We start from the raw sequence: 16,776 nt of genomic DNA, 5'->3' as shown, positions 1-16,776 counted from the left end.
TCTATCATCCCTACTCCGCTTCTGCTTCCCTCTAACCATTGCTCTTCTCCCAGCCTCACGTGACAACTCTGTTATTCCCGTGGCCAACTTGTTGTCAACCCTCCCCCCTTCCCCCCCCCCCCCCCCCCCCGTGCCACACGCCCGATAACTACACTTTTTTCTTTTGTTTTAAAATTTGAACGTCTTACACATGAGTTGGTTTCATAACCCGTGACGCTAGTTTACCATTTCTACACGCCGAGCTTATCACCTTCCTTTCTGCTGCACTTTGAGCTGACGCAAGTTTTTTTGGAGGGTACTGACACGCAGTTCCGAAAGTACTCGCCAGTTGCATGCCATTCCCCGTTTTCACGTACATTAGTTGAGCGTACTTGCGGAATTCCGCGCGTTTGTTATTTCCTTTTCGTGCTTTCGATCATCTTTCGCAACCAGCTCGAGGTAAATAAGTTCATCAACCCTTGTAACATTCAATCCTGTTTGGAGCTCAAATGGTTCGCAGTATATGATAAATAAGAAAACAATCACCTTGCGTAAGGGCTGTGTCACAGCTTGTTGTTCAACTTTACTCACTCCACATTTTAAAGCGAAGCTCTCTATGCCTCACTCGTACCTTCCGTCGTTCCGCAAAAACACACTGCGGAAAAGCCAACTAACACAACAAACACCTAAAAAAACCACTCTTCCCGCGATCGGAATCGAACCACGGTCCCTCGCGTTATGAAGCCGACGTCTGTCCGGTTGATCCATTCGACAAGGTCGAAGGAGTTTGGATTTTGGACTTCGACTTTGACTCAGGTTTCATGGGAGAAAGCTTCGCGTTTTAATCATCTAGGGCTGCAACAAGGATAACGGTAATCGTAGTCTTCACGATCATAATCATCATTACCCAATAAAAATCTAAGCACCGCAGGCGCATTCTTTAGACAGATTTTCCGCGCAGCAACATGAGTTGCATCTTTAAACCCTTGCACTGCTCATCAAGAAACTAGGACAGGCTGCACATGCGCTTAATTTTGACTAAATGTTGAATAACAAACTGGGTAGGAACCCTTGGGGAAAGTGATCCAGCAATAAGTGAGTTCGATTATCTCGGCACAAACTCTTTCTCGGTGAGGAGCAATGCTTTTCAAGGGAATATTCCCCCGATCGAGATTCAATAATGTGCTTCCGCGGTCCTCATCCCGCCCCTCGTCTCGAGACGTCGTTACACGGAAGCGGCGAGCGCCCGTAGCACCGCACGAACTCGTCGGCGGCGGTACTCCTTAGGGACGGACCCTGCCGCCCGTCTTTTTCCTTTGACTGATCAGCGAATCGCACGCCATATTCAATGCGACCAAGACTCGAGGGCCCCCTCTCGTGACGAGCTCTATGGGGAAAGCACGCGAGACCTCAATCAATGTTTGCGAAGCACTTCTGAGAAGGGGAAGCAACTTATATTATGGCGAAGCTGTATAGGGCTTACTCGTCGGGATCGCTTCTTGCCGAGGTCTTTCAGCAAAACACGCTTTGCGGCAAAGCGAGCTTTCTCGCGAATTTTTTTTTTTTTCAGCTTTCAACTGAATATATATGAGCATCCTTGAAAGAAATCACAGCGCAATTGGTGCCACAGACGAAGCTATCAATACGCCGAGTTTCATTTGCATGTCCTAGTTAGGTAGTTCACTTTTGAGTTGTTATAAATAATTCGGAATTCTCATCTGCAGCCAGAAAGCGTGCATTTATTACCGAAAACGGCTGCAACTCGTGTTACAGTCATTATTATGCCGAAGCAAATTATATCACATTAAACAGCTCAAATGAATCCATAACTGTAAGAAGTTTTATCTTAGAAGGTATTATAAACAAGTATAAGTTGAAGTTTTCATAGAACTAACATAAAGCCGCCGCTCCCAAGCTATTCCAGTCGCACCACAAAACCGCCGGGCCACAGACAGCCTATGCTTGTCTTCTAAGAATAAACTGCACTTATTCCTTGATTTATTCAGCTAACTGTTCAGAAGAAGGCTTAATCGAAAATTAGAAATCACCGTGTTTTGTTTCTTGAGCCCTTTTGTACTGCGCCCCGATCAATACACTCGTAAATCAGGTATTCTCAAATTGCAATTGAAACCCAGTTGTCATTTATTTCGTAAAACTGTTTTCACTAGTAATTTAAACGCTTCGCAGACCAGGAGTGTCACCGGGGTTAAAGTTCAATCTTTTTTTTTTGTCTTTCCTTTGGCATTTTTTGTAAGGAGGTGAAGCAAAATAAAAAATATATAAAGCTGTTCCACTCAATATGAAAGCTGTAGGAAGTGCAGGGCAGTGATTCACCATAATGGGCCGTACCACCCTCATCCGCTCACTGCTACAACCCCATGCAATTCAAATTTCCCGCCTCTGCCGTGCTCGCGCGCCCCCTGCCTGAAACTGCGCCAGCGGGAATTTCGTTCTTTTTGTGCTTGCTTTAATTTCGTATGCTGGAGCTATTTCGTGCCACTTCAAACTCGCCATTTTCTTCTGGTGCAACTGGAGCCTTTCTGAGTCATTTCGAACGCGCCATTTTTTTTTTTTTTTGTCACGCCGCAGCGTTTTTCGCTTACTTTCGTAGAAACCAACCCAACGAGCGTTTCTAACTAAATGAATGCGGGACAGTTGCAAGTTTGGCGAGTTGGTAGGTGTTCATACTTAATCACAGCGCGAAAGTCGGGACAGACAGAAGGATAACCACAGGACAGGCGCTGTCCTGTGGCTATTCCTGTGAATGCGGGTGCTGCCGGTTAATTACGTATATTTTACCTCAAATGTACCCATAGTTTTCTTTGCGCTAAACAACGGGGCGATATACAAGCGCCAGCGGTTCACGAATTTCGAACGCTTATGACTATACAAACCGTGTGGCTTTCGATGCCGCTGGGGTACGAAGCGACGACAGCGCGCTACAACGGAATGGCCTGTTGCTCTACTTGGGTCCAGTGAGCGAGCTACGACGGCAAGGCGAGCGCCTAAAGTGCTCTGCACCTAATAGCCAAAGAACGTTCTTTTTCTCCGGATAGAATTACGACATGCCCTATTTAGTTTAAAAACCAACTGCAACGAAACTTCACCTGCCCTGAATTCTGTTTCAGCGTGTGATATACATCGGTAAATTCTCTTGGGACCTCATTTTAAACCCCACACATTCGCGGTAATTTTATTAAAACCTAGCGTAGTGTCGCCACAACTTGTCGCCACTGCGGCGGACTTCCGGATGGGATGTCAGAGTCCGGACTCCTGTTACCCCGTCTTCTCTCCTCAGTAGCCCATTTACTTGCGGCCTCGCGCTAATGAACAGCGAAGTCCGCGTCTCTTGCATGAAGAATGACCTTCACGTGGGTCCGGAATGCGAGAAGCTGAAGAAGCTCTGGGTTTCCGAGACAAAGTAAATTCGAAGAGAGCCAGAGCTGCTCAACGCGAGGTGATACCCCGTCGGCGAGTGAGTACGGCAGCTGCACAATGGCTGATTTCGCGGTCGTGACGGCGGCAGCAGGCCCTCGGTTTACTCTACGAGTACGCGAGACGTGAGTACGGCTGGCGAAAGACGATACGTGGTTTGCGCGGACGGTCGGCGCGTTGGCGTGCGAGCGAGTACGGCAGCTCTACGGTGCACTGCACGCTCGCTGGTGGGCGGCTCTACGAGTACGCGATAGGCGAGTACGGGCGACGCGAGATGCTCTTGTCGCGGGCCGTCGAGGCGCGAACGAGTATGGCAGATGTGCGGCGCAGTGCAAGGTCGGCACCGGTAGAATCTACAAATGCGCGATCCGCGAGTACGGCTGACGTGAGGGGATACTGGCGATACGCTGTTTTCGCGTGCGGTAGCTACAACCACGGCAGCTACACCTAGCGCTGCAAGGAATTGATTCAGTCCAAACCACATTGTCAAAAATCAAAAAGTCGCTGTTGAAACCATTTCGTTGACCGGTAAGGAAAAAAAAGGATAAAAATGGTCTACATTTGGTAGAATCGGTAAAAAGAAGATTGTCAACATTGAGTCTGGGGTAGGGTGGCCATTTCACGACACCAGCGAGGATATTGCAGTGATTTCGTCGCTGCATGACGTTTTATATGGGTAGGCGTTATTATTTATCTAAAGATTTGGCGCAGGCACCTTGCTGAGAGGAACAGAACTTCCCGCGTAAACAAAAATAATGATAGAATTCTGAATATCAGCTTTGATATTACGCGCTGAAATCGAATTCGTGCACGTTAGCTGCAATGTTTCGGCCCTTTCCTCCCACGGTAACTTTTTTTTTTTGTTTTCTTCTCTTACAAACGCAGGGTGGTTGGATTAGTAAAGTCAATATGCCCTGTACGAGCGCCCATCTAGCATTCAAAACTGCTGTTTGTGTGCCTATTTCTTAGCCCTTAGCTTCACTACGACGACTCGAGATATCTGTATTAATCTTTTATCGGATGTCTCTAGGCGCGTCTCAGGCGCTCACAGTACCAATTAGAGTTGCAACGACTTCACAACCCTTTTTCGCGCATGCTTATTTTCCGTTTTCGAATAAACGAACTACCCGAGATCAATCGAATGCGCGCCGTCTTCTCCCAGGAACCCGCGGGAGAATATGCCGGCCGCGCCCACTCGGTTCTCGACTCTAACGTCACTTCCGGTTGCTCGTAATGGCCGCCCTTTTTCAGTTTTCGTTTGGAAAAAGCAATTTTTATCTTCCTCCGCAATGCAGCGACGCATATTTGGGCCTCCAGATTTCGCACTTAGCACGTTTTACAGTAATACTACCAGAAGATAGTGCCTTTAAAGGACAAAAATTTCGTTGCAGTTTAGCTCAGTAGGTAATGGGAAAATATTTAACGGTAACGAACGGTCGAGACCGTAGGGGGAGGAGGAGGATAAACATCTTTATTGTGTATCATATTTGCATGGCGTCATCAGGAGGTGGAGACCGTAGCAGCGCGCGGCGCCAACAATACCGGGATACCATTTCGGCAACGGGACACTTTTATTTTAGCGCTCATCTAATCGTGAGAAGTTCTTAGGTGTCCTCCTAATTTCTTTAACTGCATCTTCATAATTGAAAAAGAAAGCGGAATGTGTTCTACTGTGAAATAATATCTGTAGGCCATCGTTTCACTCGTGATTAGGCTTTATCGCAGTGAAACGATGAACCAGTTTAAAAAGAATGGTGCCCGCATTTTTTCTTCTCTAACCGCTGTACCATCCCCCTCTAATTATATCATCTACGCCATGATTACATCACGTTGCTCTTGTCTTTTTTCACAGTGGCTCATTCATTCTTACTTAAAAAGAGAACTATGTTTGCTATATCACAAAACTTATGTTCGAAACTGAATTCATCTAGTACAAGATAAAGATAAAAAAAGATTATGGTTTCTCACCGACGTTCTCACCTTCGCCATCTGTTGGCCTTCCATGCTATTTTTCACCGATGTCTAGGAAACTGTCGGGGTTATAGGGGTCATGGCCTTTCCGTCAAGATTGCTGTGCTCGGCTAAATTTAAATATTGAAATAATCTTTGTTGCGTGCTCCCGCAGATAAATCAAAAACGAAATCAAGGACGATATCTTTCGACCAGTGGGCACCACGTTTTGTGAGAACATCGCAACCTGTGCTGACCCCCTGAGAAAAAGCGAATCTAAGTTTAGAGCTCCCTGCGAGAGCCGTGAGAACGGGGCCGTGGGCGCTTCCGCGGTGAAACGACGGTGCGTGATCCGGTTGGCGTTGCTGGCTAGCTTTAGCCGGCCCAGCTACTGCGTCACCGAGACGCCGTCCCCCTCAGAACGTGGCTGACGAATGAAGGGACGGGCCGACCTGCGTCACCGGACCCGTTTATCAGAAACTAGAAAGCAATCCACCTTCTTAAACCACGCGTGCCAGTACGGATTTCTCCACTCCCAAAGTCTAACGCAGCCGCAGTGATGGGCCTACCAAGCTGACGAAATGTTTAGGGGTTCGCCTGGACGCCAGAGACGTTCATCGTGTAAGATATCTTTCTTCACATTTCTCCCCTCTTTGTGTCGTCAGTCTTACATAAAATTAGAGCTATTACCTCTTTAGTACCGTCAGAGACTATAACCAGAAATAGTAAGCATGCATAATGGGATTGGCGCGAGCTGATCTTGGCAAACCAGCACGAATTGCAGCAGGGTTTGTAGTTGGGCAAGTTGGTACGTCATTTAACGAAACAGCACGATGCACGGGACAAAGGGAAGAAAAGACGATACAAGCGCTGACTAACTGTTCATTTGAAAACAAAGAACGGAATATGCAGGCGAAATGTTATCGAAGGGCGCATCATGAGGGATTAACTGACAGGATGGCCGTCTTTGTGCCAACAGTATTTGGAACAGTATCGGCTGCTTCCTGTCATACTTTATTCCGTAGAGGCAGCACCGTTTAGTAGCCCGCCTTCTGAACGTGTTGTTTGCTAAAAGGGCCTAAATGGGCTCTGCAACAGTTCCTATAAACGCTTCCACTCTTTCTTTCGCATCTGGGAGCATTTTGAAAGCTATAGTTATTGCCAGCACACGAGCGGCACTGCGGAAGCTTATCGTCGCAGCAGATCTGCCTTCCATTTCTGCTTTGCTTTTAATGCTTTATTTTTAAAGTGGCTGTCCAATGCGTTTACTGTTGCAACTGAAGGAAAGCCGGCCAATAGCCCCTAGACCACTGTGAGGACGTGGTTCAAGTGGTAGAAGAACACCAAGACCGGGAAAGATGGAGAAAATTCTTTGAGCAGGTTTCTAAGTTATCTGTTGGGCATAGAGTAGCTAGCTTTGGCTGCAGTACTTTGCGAACCTTTAACCTAAGTACTAGATGTGTTAGTTACCCGCCGCGGTGGCTCAGTGGCTAAGGCGTTGTGCTGCTGAGCACAAGGACGGCGGTTCGATTTCTAGCCGCGGCGGTTCGACTTCTAGCCGCGGCGGTCGCTTTCCTGATGGAGGCGAAAAGCAAAAACGCCAGTGTGTACGAGATTTCGGCGCACGTTAAAGATCCCCAGGCGGTCAAATTAATCCGGAGCCCTCCACAATCCGGAGCCTCATCGCCTGCGTTGCATCGGCGCGTTAAACCTTACAATCCATAAATCAGATGTGAAAAGTGTTGCAGTGTCTTTTATGTATTACCAATGTGCCCAGAATTTTTCGCTTCTTGTTTTCAGCGCATTTGTGACCGGAGAGAATTAAATTCGGCTAAAGACGTAGTAGTGCACACGAAATGTAGTGTGTTCTTTATTGTACATTCCCGGCAAATATGTGCGACGTAGACGCAAGCTAAACGCGGCGTTTAAACTACACATACGCGGTCAGTCGAGTGGGCCACACAATTAGGCGAACGAAATTGTCCTGCCCGTATGTTTTTCTTTCATTCGCAGTTACTTCAACTGCGCGTAATTTTTTACTAGCAACCTATCTGTAAGCCTTTCACTGAGTGTGCGTGAGCGAAGGCTCCCAACGGGGCACCCTTGGCGTCTGATAACCCATGTTTATGCGTTGTAAGCTGTCCTGTGTTGTAGATACATCTGCTGTATTTACTGTGTGTAGATACGTGAATACTGTGTACGGATACCTTACAAACGTAACTTGCCAAAACTGTGAGCAATATTTTTATGTGACTGAATGCTGTTCATTTTTTGTGACCGCAGCTGCCCTCAGTACTGTGCAAGACTTCGTGGAAACCACGATAGTGCTCAGAAAAGAGCGGAACGAGCTTGGAATAAGTATCACCGGAGGAAGTGATACTTACTTGGTGAGTGTTCATGGCCAAACATACAATTACTGCCCTGAATAAGATATCTCCTCGCTGTGGCATAAAAAAAGACCCTGCACCAATCATAGTCATCTTTGTTAGCTGGTAAAAGTCATCCCTGTTCTTAACGTTCTCTTACTCATGTGACTTCCGTGTGACTGTCACGTGACCTCGATAACGTGTTGAAACGGCACTGACCAGTGTTTCGTCGCCCGTTATCTCCCAGGAAGCCATCTGCGTCAGTGAAGTCCACAGGGACGGCGTCGCGTACCAAGATGGACGGCTCAAGAAGGGTGACGTCATTCTGGCGGTACGTATACAGTCTAGCCCTCACGTTATAAACCCCTCCCCCTATCCAATTTTCAAACCTCCCCCGCCTCTTTCAAAACCGAAGGGCGAGGCCTGAATCAGGGAATCGTTTCGGATTCGGGGAACACCGCTCGGACATCTCCTCTTTTTTCTGCCACTTGCTCACTGACCTGGCTTGGTAAATCCTTATATTTCCGTATTTTCGCGCGTACAACCCGCACAGAAGATGCGAAAATTTCACGGGAAAGTAAGGGGGGTGGGGGGATAATACGCGGGGTTTTTTGTTTAGTGCAGCTTCACGGCAATGCGCGATGTGCCGTGAATATTCTACGCAGGAACACTGACTAGGCCTTCCATGGTCGTAATTTTGCAAAACATGCAAGGACAAGGAAGGAAAAACAAGGACGAACGCGCTCTAACAACTGAATTTTATTAGTGAATTGTGGCTTTCGCCTTGCAGTCAGTGTATTCTACTTGTTAAATTTACGCTTTTTTGTCTACATAGTATGTGATGTGTTGCTTGAGCAGTAGCTTTGGTGTAGCCTTTCCTGTATCAATTCTGTGGGCAATACGGGAGGATTTTTTTTCTTTTCCGGTGGGCTGAAAGTGAGGGTGCGTATTATATGCGGGAGCGGCTTACACGCGCGAAAATAGGGCAAGTAAAACTATTTTTGAAGGCCAACAATCAATTTAGCTATGAGTGAAGGATGACATCAGAGAAATGAAGGTTAAGCCATTCACCGAGAAGTCTATTGCGAAACAGTTCTGCAGCAACATGTGAAAGAAAGTGCTGGCTATAGCTGGTAGTCTAATCAAATCAAACCGTTATTTTTTCCTTACCACAAAGGATGGGACAAACAAAAAGGCTGTTGTCTCAAGCAGCTTGACGAAGTGGCTGCCCTGTACTGCCAGCAAGGATCCCAGTAGATGATTCCAGCGCAATCTACGAATGGCTATCTATAGTTCCCGCGTGTCGTTACCTTGTTTCTTGCTATTCACCTTTATTTTCCCGCTCAGAGCTTCTTTACTCATCCCTCATTTTTACACCATTTTTCGACTTGTTAGAACAGACCAGTCGGACAATGTGTTTTACATGCGTAACATTACAGTATAATACAAGCAGATCGAAAAATAGCACGTCCAGAGGCGCGTGCATCTACCGCTTTTAAAGAAACTCCGAGAGGCTCCTGAAAACTTCCCACTAATGCTACAACCAGCGACCTCAACGCAAGCGTGTGATAATTGCACAGCATTTCGTATTCGGCTTAGAAACGCCTGTTATTCAAATAGCGCAATTGCCCGCCTGAAAGGAAGAGGAAGAATGAAGAAATCGTTCGTAATTGCGGATGTCCCGCAAAAATCTGAACCCGGGGTCGCTTTCAACTGATCGGTACGATGAGTCAACATCGGGAATAGCGACACTGGTGTAAGTGCCACAACGCGGGAAGAGTTGCCACAATTTATTCAGCGTAATTTACCGCAACCTCCCGAGAAATTTTCGTAACTGTCCACGCTTTTTGCCCGTTACTGCTGGGCTGTCAAAACGTGTAAGCTTTAAAGCTGCGGAAAAATTCATGCAGATCATCATCTTCTTGCGTTAATACTAGCTTGTTCATTCCAAACGTGAGGGGAAAGAAAATTCAGGGTTCATGGTTCTTTCGAAGGAATTGGTAGAAGCGTAGATTATGACGAGAGGTAGAATATGACAGCACCGTTCCTCCTGTAACTGCTGCTCGCTAACAAGTGTAGGGAATGAGGAGGAGAAGAACGACGATACAACTCCCCTAGAGCGATAAAACATCGTGTTATTTTTGTCCTGTCCCGTACTCTTTAACTGCTGCCTTCGTGACAAACCATAACTGACGTTTCTCTCGCCATTCTGTTTCTCCTGGCAGCGAGAAACGGGTAATTATGCTGATGGTGATGGTGGTGGTTGTGGTGATGATTTCGACTGAGGTCGCGTTTCGTGCGTCCATACCTACAGACGGAAACGTTTTTGCTTCAATTCATGTACACATCATGCTTTATAATAACAAGAAGAGATTACTTTGAGGGTTGTTCAAGGAAGACAATTCATACATTTTCACCCGCGTCTTAGCCGGGAGGGATTGTCTGTTCTTCTCGTTTCATTTAGATCATGTCTGGGTGTTAAAACTTGCGTTAGTTCACTCCTGTAGCCTTCCGCGCAACTTTCCTGTGTATTTTATTCCTACTTTATCCAAAATGCGCCCAAGATTCATTTCCCAATTTAAAAAGTTGACATGTATAAACTGCCTAAATAATGCCTGTGTTATATTATTGGGTATGCTTGTCAAATTATTTCATTCACAGGCGCTGTGTTTATGTTCTGCCACCACATGTTCGTGATGAATGCGACTGTGTGTGAAAAAAAAAAAGTGACGTGGTTAAACGGGCTCAAGTTAAAACGTTTTTTTTTAAGACGATAGACTTTCTTGGGCTCCTTAAACCCAGAAATTTTGGTCTGTCTGTATGTCTGTATGTCTGTCTGTCTGTCCATCTGTCTGTCTGTGACTCGATTCAGCCACCCGGCCAAAGCAAAACAATGCCTGCGCAATAGTCTTATACAGTCACAGCTAAATCTACCCGTCTAAGTCCGGTGTAATGTTCATACTGTCAAAATTGTTGAAGAAGAACAAGACATTACGCAAATATAAGACAACAAATTATTACAGAAGTGATATTTGCAGTGTTCCTTTATAAAAAAATCATACATGCTTGACATTTGCGAAATTAAATACTCCATCAACTGCAGAAAAAAAATTCACCCCGCCGTCGCCTGCTGTCGCCCGCGCCACTATAGCTTCTGGCGCCATTTTAAGAAATCAACCGGCAACAGTTACGAAAGGTTCCACTAGATAGGTTTCACGTTCTGCTTGCAACGCACGTGCAGTAGGGAAAGGCGGTTCTATAAACGTTGAAGTAGGGCGCCTCGAAGAACGCGCGTCTTCGCCGTACGGCAGCGTTGGCATCGAGACACCCGGTTTGGAGGAGTGGAACGCGGGAATTTTAAAATTATTTAAGCAAACCTTTGGTGTCTTTACCTTGGGAGGAGCGCAACGTAAGAGGAACAACATGAGAGGTGAGCGGTAAATCGAAGGGAGGCATTTACTAGGCAAAAGTCGATAAAGACTATCGTCTTTTGAGGACATTTGCAACGAAAGGAGCAGATACGCGGCCAATTTTTTACCTTGCGCCATTAGCATAGAAAAATCATCATCTTTGTCAATACGTTTTTCAGACCCTCAAAAAATGACTTCAGAGGGACGCTTCACGTGCTGCTGCCGCTCTTGGGTTTTGAGGCGTGCCAGAGTAAAAAATTTCGAATAATTTAGATAAACTGATGCACTACAACCCACTTCAAAATCTCCTACGAATAAGAAGCATGTCTTTGTTCGTCTCATTTAGGGAAACAGCCGCCATTCCAAGAAACAGAGTCTGCAACCTCGCGCTTACAGCGCAAGGCTTATCCGACCGCAAGCGACTTCAGGCTGTCGGAGATATTAGATTACTCGAGGTATTGTTAAGACATTACGTTGCTTGTCATAGTTGCAGGGTCCTAATATATATACGACATAGTACGGGCTCACAAAAACGATGAGCAAAACGACTGAAGAGCTAGTTTTACCAGACGAGTTCCACGGCAGCATGTTTGCCGCAAGACTTTAGACAGGAGTGCCTGTAAATATGTTAGTCCCAGATGATTCAAGCGTTGGACAAACTGGACCAGAGACCCAATGACAATAAAATTTAGATTGCCTTTCATTAGCTGCACGCAGTGCAGGGATCGAAGTCGCCACATTTCGGTGCTTTCCAGCAAACAATGCGCTTCTTCGTACAATCACCCGCAGGTCAACGAACTCTCCCTACGAGACGTGTGTTCAACGGACGCCGTGCGAGCACTCAGAGAAGCCCCGTCGCCCGTCCGCCTTATGGTGCTGCGCGAGAACCCGCAGACGCTATTCACCACCACGGAAAGTGAGTATCTATGATTTGCTCTTAACGAAACGACAAAACTACCACAGCTGAAGGAGTGGCACGTGTATTTTACTGGCGTAAAGATATTCGAAGGCCGTAGGGTGCGTTCACAAAATACCACGCGTGAAAGACGAGTGCATAAAAAGTAAGAATCACTACAGGGCGCGCCAGAACAACGCGAGACTTAAACGTCCCAGTGCCCAGCTGGCTCTGACGCTCCTCTGACGCTCCTCAGAGTGCCTTCTGGGGAAAGTACGTTTACATCGCAACCGTGGTGCTTGTTTGTTCGATACTGCATACCCCGTTATGTTAATTTTTTTCCGCTTGTACCGGCTCCACTTATTAGGAACTCACGAACAGTGGCATGGTAGCTCACTTAATAAGATGATTAACTGTTAACATTTGCTAACTCCTGTAACTGTTAACTCTGGCAGAAACACTGGGACGCGCAGACAGAAAACAAACTTCACGCAATTAAACCACACATAGGCAGACACCTAACATAAAAAGTAGACAGATCTGTAGAAGTTGCTCTTTGTCGTTTAGGAATAGGGCACACACATAGCCCGCATGGATACCTTTTGAACGCAACACCATGGCCAAGATGTGATAAATGTGGAGGATTTCTCTCTGTACTCCATATCCTAGTCGAATGTAGGGTACTCGAAACACAAAGGCAGAGACACTTCGCTAATCTGTAGACACAAAACACACCACTACACTGGGCACACTTGCTCTCTGATGAAGGAATAATCATTTACAAAAAGGTTTTAGACTACCTGGCTGAGGTTGATTTTTTAAAGAAAATTTCTTATCGCACATGACCCCAGCTTGTACGTCAGTAATGAGGACACTGCTGAGGTACATTTCCGTGATACCCGGGGGCGTCATGCTTTTTTTGCTACGCAAAAACTCTCCCCGAGGCACTCTGATTTTTAGCCCAAATCTTTTTCTACGCTATGAAGTAGTTTTATTCACTTTTTACTGAAAATCATTGGCCCTATACACCAATTTTACATAACCATCTTTTAACGAAAGCATGCAGCGTATAACTCTCCTGAGACACAACACACTTATTTTTTGGCGCCATTTGGACTCGAAGCCCTTGCGCCATTAAACACAATCATCATCATCGACTGTTAACATTTACCACCAAACTACTTTGAGCTCGACTGCATACGCAGAAAAACTTGAAATAAAACCGTCTGCTCACGCCAAGCAGGGAGTCGGCGGAAGCTCACCAATTATCCGCAAATGCTAAAGCGTTCAGATGGCAACTTTACGTTTTCATCCGACAAAGTGTTCCTTCACTGCCGACATCACATCAGCCTTATAGCGTTGGCACGAGACCGGAACAATATTACAGTCGAGCACTCGATATCATCAAACTATCGCGTGTAAAGCTGTTAAACTGTTATGCCTCAACTTTCTTGCTAACATACAGGAGAAAAATATTTGCCTTTCTCTTCCAAGTTTCTGCATTCGTCTACGAAAATACGTCAGCCCCACAGAGTTCTCACTTTTGCTACGCGTTAGCATCAAATAGGATGGCAATTCGTTTTTATTATTCTTGTGCGTCACGACCTCTCAACTCTGTGTAGCTTTAGTGTAATGCTTGCTTCAGTCGAAACTCCCGCTCACTTGACAAGAGTTCTCGCGCGTCTCATGTGCAATCCAGAGATGCCGCACGGTATGCCAAAACTACACCGTGTGTACGGTGTGTGCCGTGTGTTCCGAGACCCGACTGCGCCTGCGCGCGCGGGCGCGGTGAGGAGGGCCACCCCTCACCAGAATGAATTCGCCCGCAAAGCGAAGCAGGAGCCCCCTCCCCCGTCAGCGCAACTAATCCACTGCACATGCCCAGTCGGTTCCCGTACGCACAGTACAGACGATACACATGGTCCACACAGCAAGCTAAGACTCTCTATTGTCTGCTAAATTATTTGTTTTAATTCAAAACGATAAAAAGTAATTCCTTCATCTAGACTGTTCCGATGTTTCAAATTACTTTCGTAATCAAAATACTACTCTCTATGAAATCAATGAACTCCATCTTCCAAAGTGTCGTAACGCTGGCCACACCTCTTTACGCTCTGTCCTTACTTTCCCCTTCTTTTACTGTTTTCATCTTTATTCCCATTGTTCCCCCTTTCCCACGTGTAGGATAGCAAACTAGGCCACAGCCTGGTTGCCATTCCTGCCTTTTGTTTACTTTCCTTCCTTCCTTCCTTCCTTCCTTCCTTCCTTCCTTCCTTCCTTCCTTCCTTCCTTCCTTCCTTCCTTTCTTTCTTTCTTTCTTTCTTTCTTTTCGTAATTTTGCGTTGATAAAAGCGAAAGCCCTCAATGACTCATTGGAAGTTCACCTTGAATGACCCCGCCGTCTACATGAACGGTACAAGAACCCAAGGAAGGCCAGAAGTAGAACAAAGCACGCCAGCTGTGTAAAAGAGGTTTTTAATGATTACCAGAGTAAATATTAATTGATTATTTATTGAATGTAACGGCTAGTGATGAGGATAAAGGTGAGGTTAAGGTATAATAAAACGGTGTAAGGTAGATTAAGGCGAATTGAGATGATTTGCGGTAGATTTAAATTAATTAATGATTGGTTAGTGATTGATGGCAAATATTTGTAAGGGATGATTACGGTGCACTACATCGCATTAAAGGAGATAACCCTGACTGAGATGACTTGAGGTGAGTTCAGGTGGCTTAGGCGGAATCGGGGCAATTAAAATGAGTTAAGGTGGATAAGAATTAACGCAGTAAAAGGTAGAATTTAAGGTGTATTAAGATAAACAGGGGGCTGAAATTGATTGAGAATATAAAAAAAGATTAGGGGAATCACTTTTGATTAAAGTAAGTTATTGTTAGAATTAATGTAGATTAAGGTGGATTAGGGTGAGTTCAGGTGGAATAAAGTGAATAAAGGTAAATTAAAATGGGAAATAGGGTGTAATAAAGTATATTAGATAGATTATACTGCACTAAGATGGACTAAGGTGAATTTAAGTGGAATAAGTGGAACATTACAGATCAAGGTAGATTAGGGGTGGTAAAATAGCGTGGGTGTTGTGTGTGGATGGTTAGGTGTGTATATAAAAGTTTCCCGTCAGTATAGTACGCCTGGCTTTTGCCTTTAAAGCTCGAAAGTATACTGAAGTGTCGCGACAAAATTTTACAATCATGTTATAAGAGTGAAGAATAATATTTCTCACACAAGGGTTACAACACTTTCGCGATATCAAATGATAGCGCAAGTAATGCCGCAATTAAACTACTCAACCGAGTTCATTTCCCCATCGTTTGCAGATACACATTTCTCGACATTTTCCCCTGAAAAAGAATGTTTCCAGCAAGCATCATTTTATAAGTTATCATTTTTTGTTCTGTTTTCTTCTCACCAGAGCCTTCGAAGTTTATCACGGTGGAGATGCGGAAAGCGAGCATCAAAGACCGCATGGGCATCAGCTTCATACAGCGAACGTACGTCGGAAACTTTTGCTGTCATGGGCTACCTTTAAAACTATCATTGAAGCATGGGTTCGTCGGTAGTACACTACCGAAGAAAGCAGAACAGTGAATAAGTAAATGGGAAAAAGAAAGGCACAAACATGACGCCCTCACAACTGACTTCGAAAAAAAAAAGTTATGTGTACATAATGGGGAGGGGGCAGAATGTACTATCGTAACTTATGCTGCATCTTAATGGCATGATAGAGACGTAGTTTTAAGTGCTTTTTTATTTTTTTTGTTTCATGTTTGTACTGGTAGTCGTATCCGCATTCATTAGTCTTAGGACTAATGAACGCGAATATGACCAGCAGTACAAACATGAAACAAAAAAATTAAAAAAAGCACTTCAAACTACATCTCTATCATGCCATTAAGATGCAGCATAAGTTACGATAGTACATTCTGCTCCCTCCCCATTATGTACACATAACTTTTTTTTTCGAAGTCAGTTGTGAGGGCGTCGTGTTTGTGCCTGTTTACTACAGTGGTCTCAGTACTGAGTAACAACAAAACACTTCCTTCAACTTCGAGTTAGCACTGAGTCCCTGCCTTCTGCTTGATTCTTTTTCTGCCGTATGTTCTTTCCAACATCCTTCATTACTTTAAATGTCGCCGCCGTCGTAAAGCTGCTCATTGTTACTCTGCTACAGTGTACGATGTGCGGAAACTGCTTGTCAATATGCGTTTCAGAAATAACTGTCCATTAGCCGCTCCAAACTTTCAAAGTTCAAAGTTTATTTCAAAAGCGCAATGGTTTGTGTAACATAGGTCGGTACAGAGCTCTTCGATGTGGGCAGTTGCGAAACTCCGCCGGCCCGCACCTGGACCCCCCTGCTTTGGATCGTGCGTACGGTGGCGCCACCACGGCTACTGCACGCACTATCCAAAAAACAAACTAATTATTTAAACTGACCATTTAACGTTAAATTTTGTTCAAAGGTGGATAATTCTTTATTTTGTACTTTCCTAAGTTAATCATTGCTTCCTTAACTGCGGCTTTCTGTTGTGAGTGTTTCTGCGTCTGCACAACCGCCTCGACCGATTGGCACATGGGCGAGCACTCCGGCACAACACAGGTCCAACCTGAAGTACTCAATTTGTAGTTGTCGCTTAGCCTCCATCCACTGTATGCCCAAACTAATCCAGTAGCTGATCGAGTGGCTCTAAATAATCTTTTCAAGCTTGCGTAAAGCCGTCGAAGAGA

At 45.3% G+C, this 16,776-nt stretch overlaps 1 protein-coding gene across 7 annotated transcripts in view; it reads left to right on the top strand.

The window, feature by feature from the left end:
* Window positions 1–16,776, top strand: part of LOC144163308 (multiple PDZ domain protein-like) — a 364,611-nt gene that overhangs the window by 335,717 nt on the left and 12,118 nt on the right. For all 7 annotated transcript variants that reach the window (XM_077694232.1, XM_077694236.1, XM_077694234.1 and 4 more), the window contains 4 exons: window positions 7,648–7,751; window positions 7,978–8,061; window positions 11,930–12,056; window positions 15,464–15,542. In XM_077694232.1, coding sequence (XP_077550358.1) covers window positions 7,648–7,751; window positions 7,978–8,061; window positions 11,930–12,056; window positions 15,464–15,542 — 394 coding nt within the window. The remainder of the gene's footprint in view (window positions 1–7,647; window positions 7,752–7,977; window positions 8,062–11,929; window positions 12,057–15,463; window positions 15,543–16,776) is intronic.

The sequence above is a fragment of the Haemaphysalis longicornis genome, unplaced genomic scaffold (assembly GCF_048455015.1).
Source record: "Haemaphysalis longicornis isolate Haplotype H1 unplaced genomic scaffold, Haemaphysalis longicornis Haplotype H1 scaffold_12, whole genome shotgun sequence".
Taxonomy (NCBI): Eukaryota; Metazoa; Arthropoda; class Arachnida; order Ixodida; family Ixodidae; genus Haemaphysalis; species Haemaphysalis longicornis.
The sequence above is the reverse complement of the archived record's forward strand: the minus strand, read 5'-3'. Positions and strand labels throughout refer to the sequence as shown.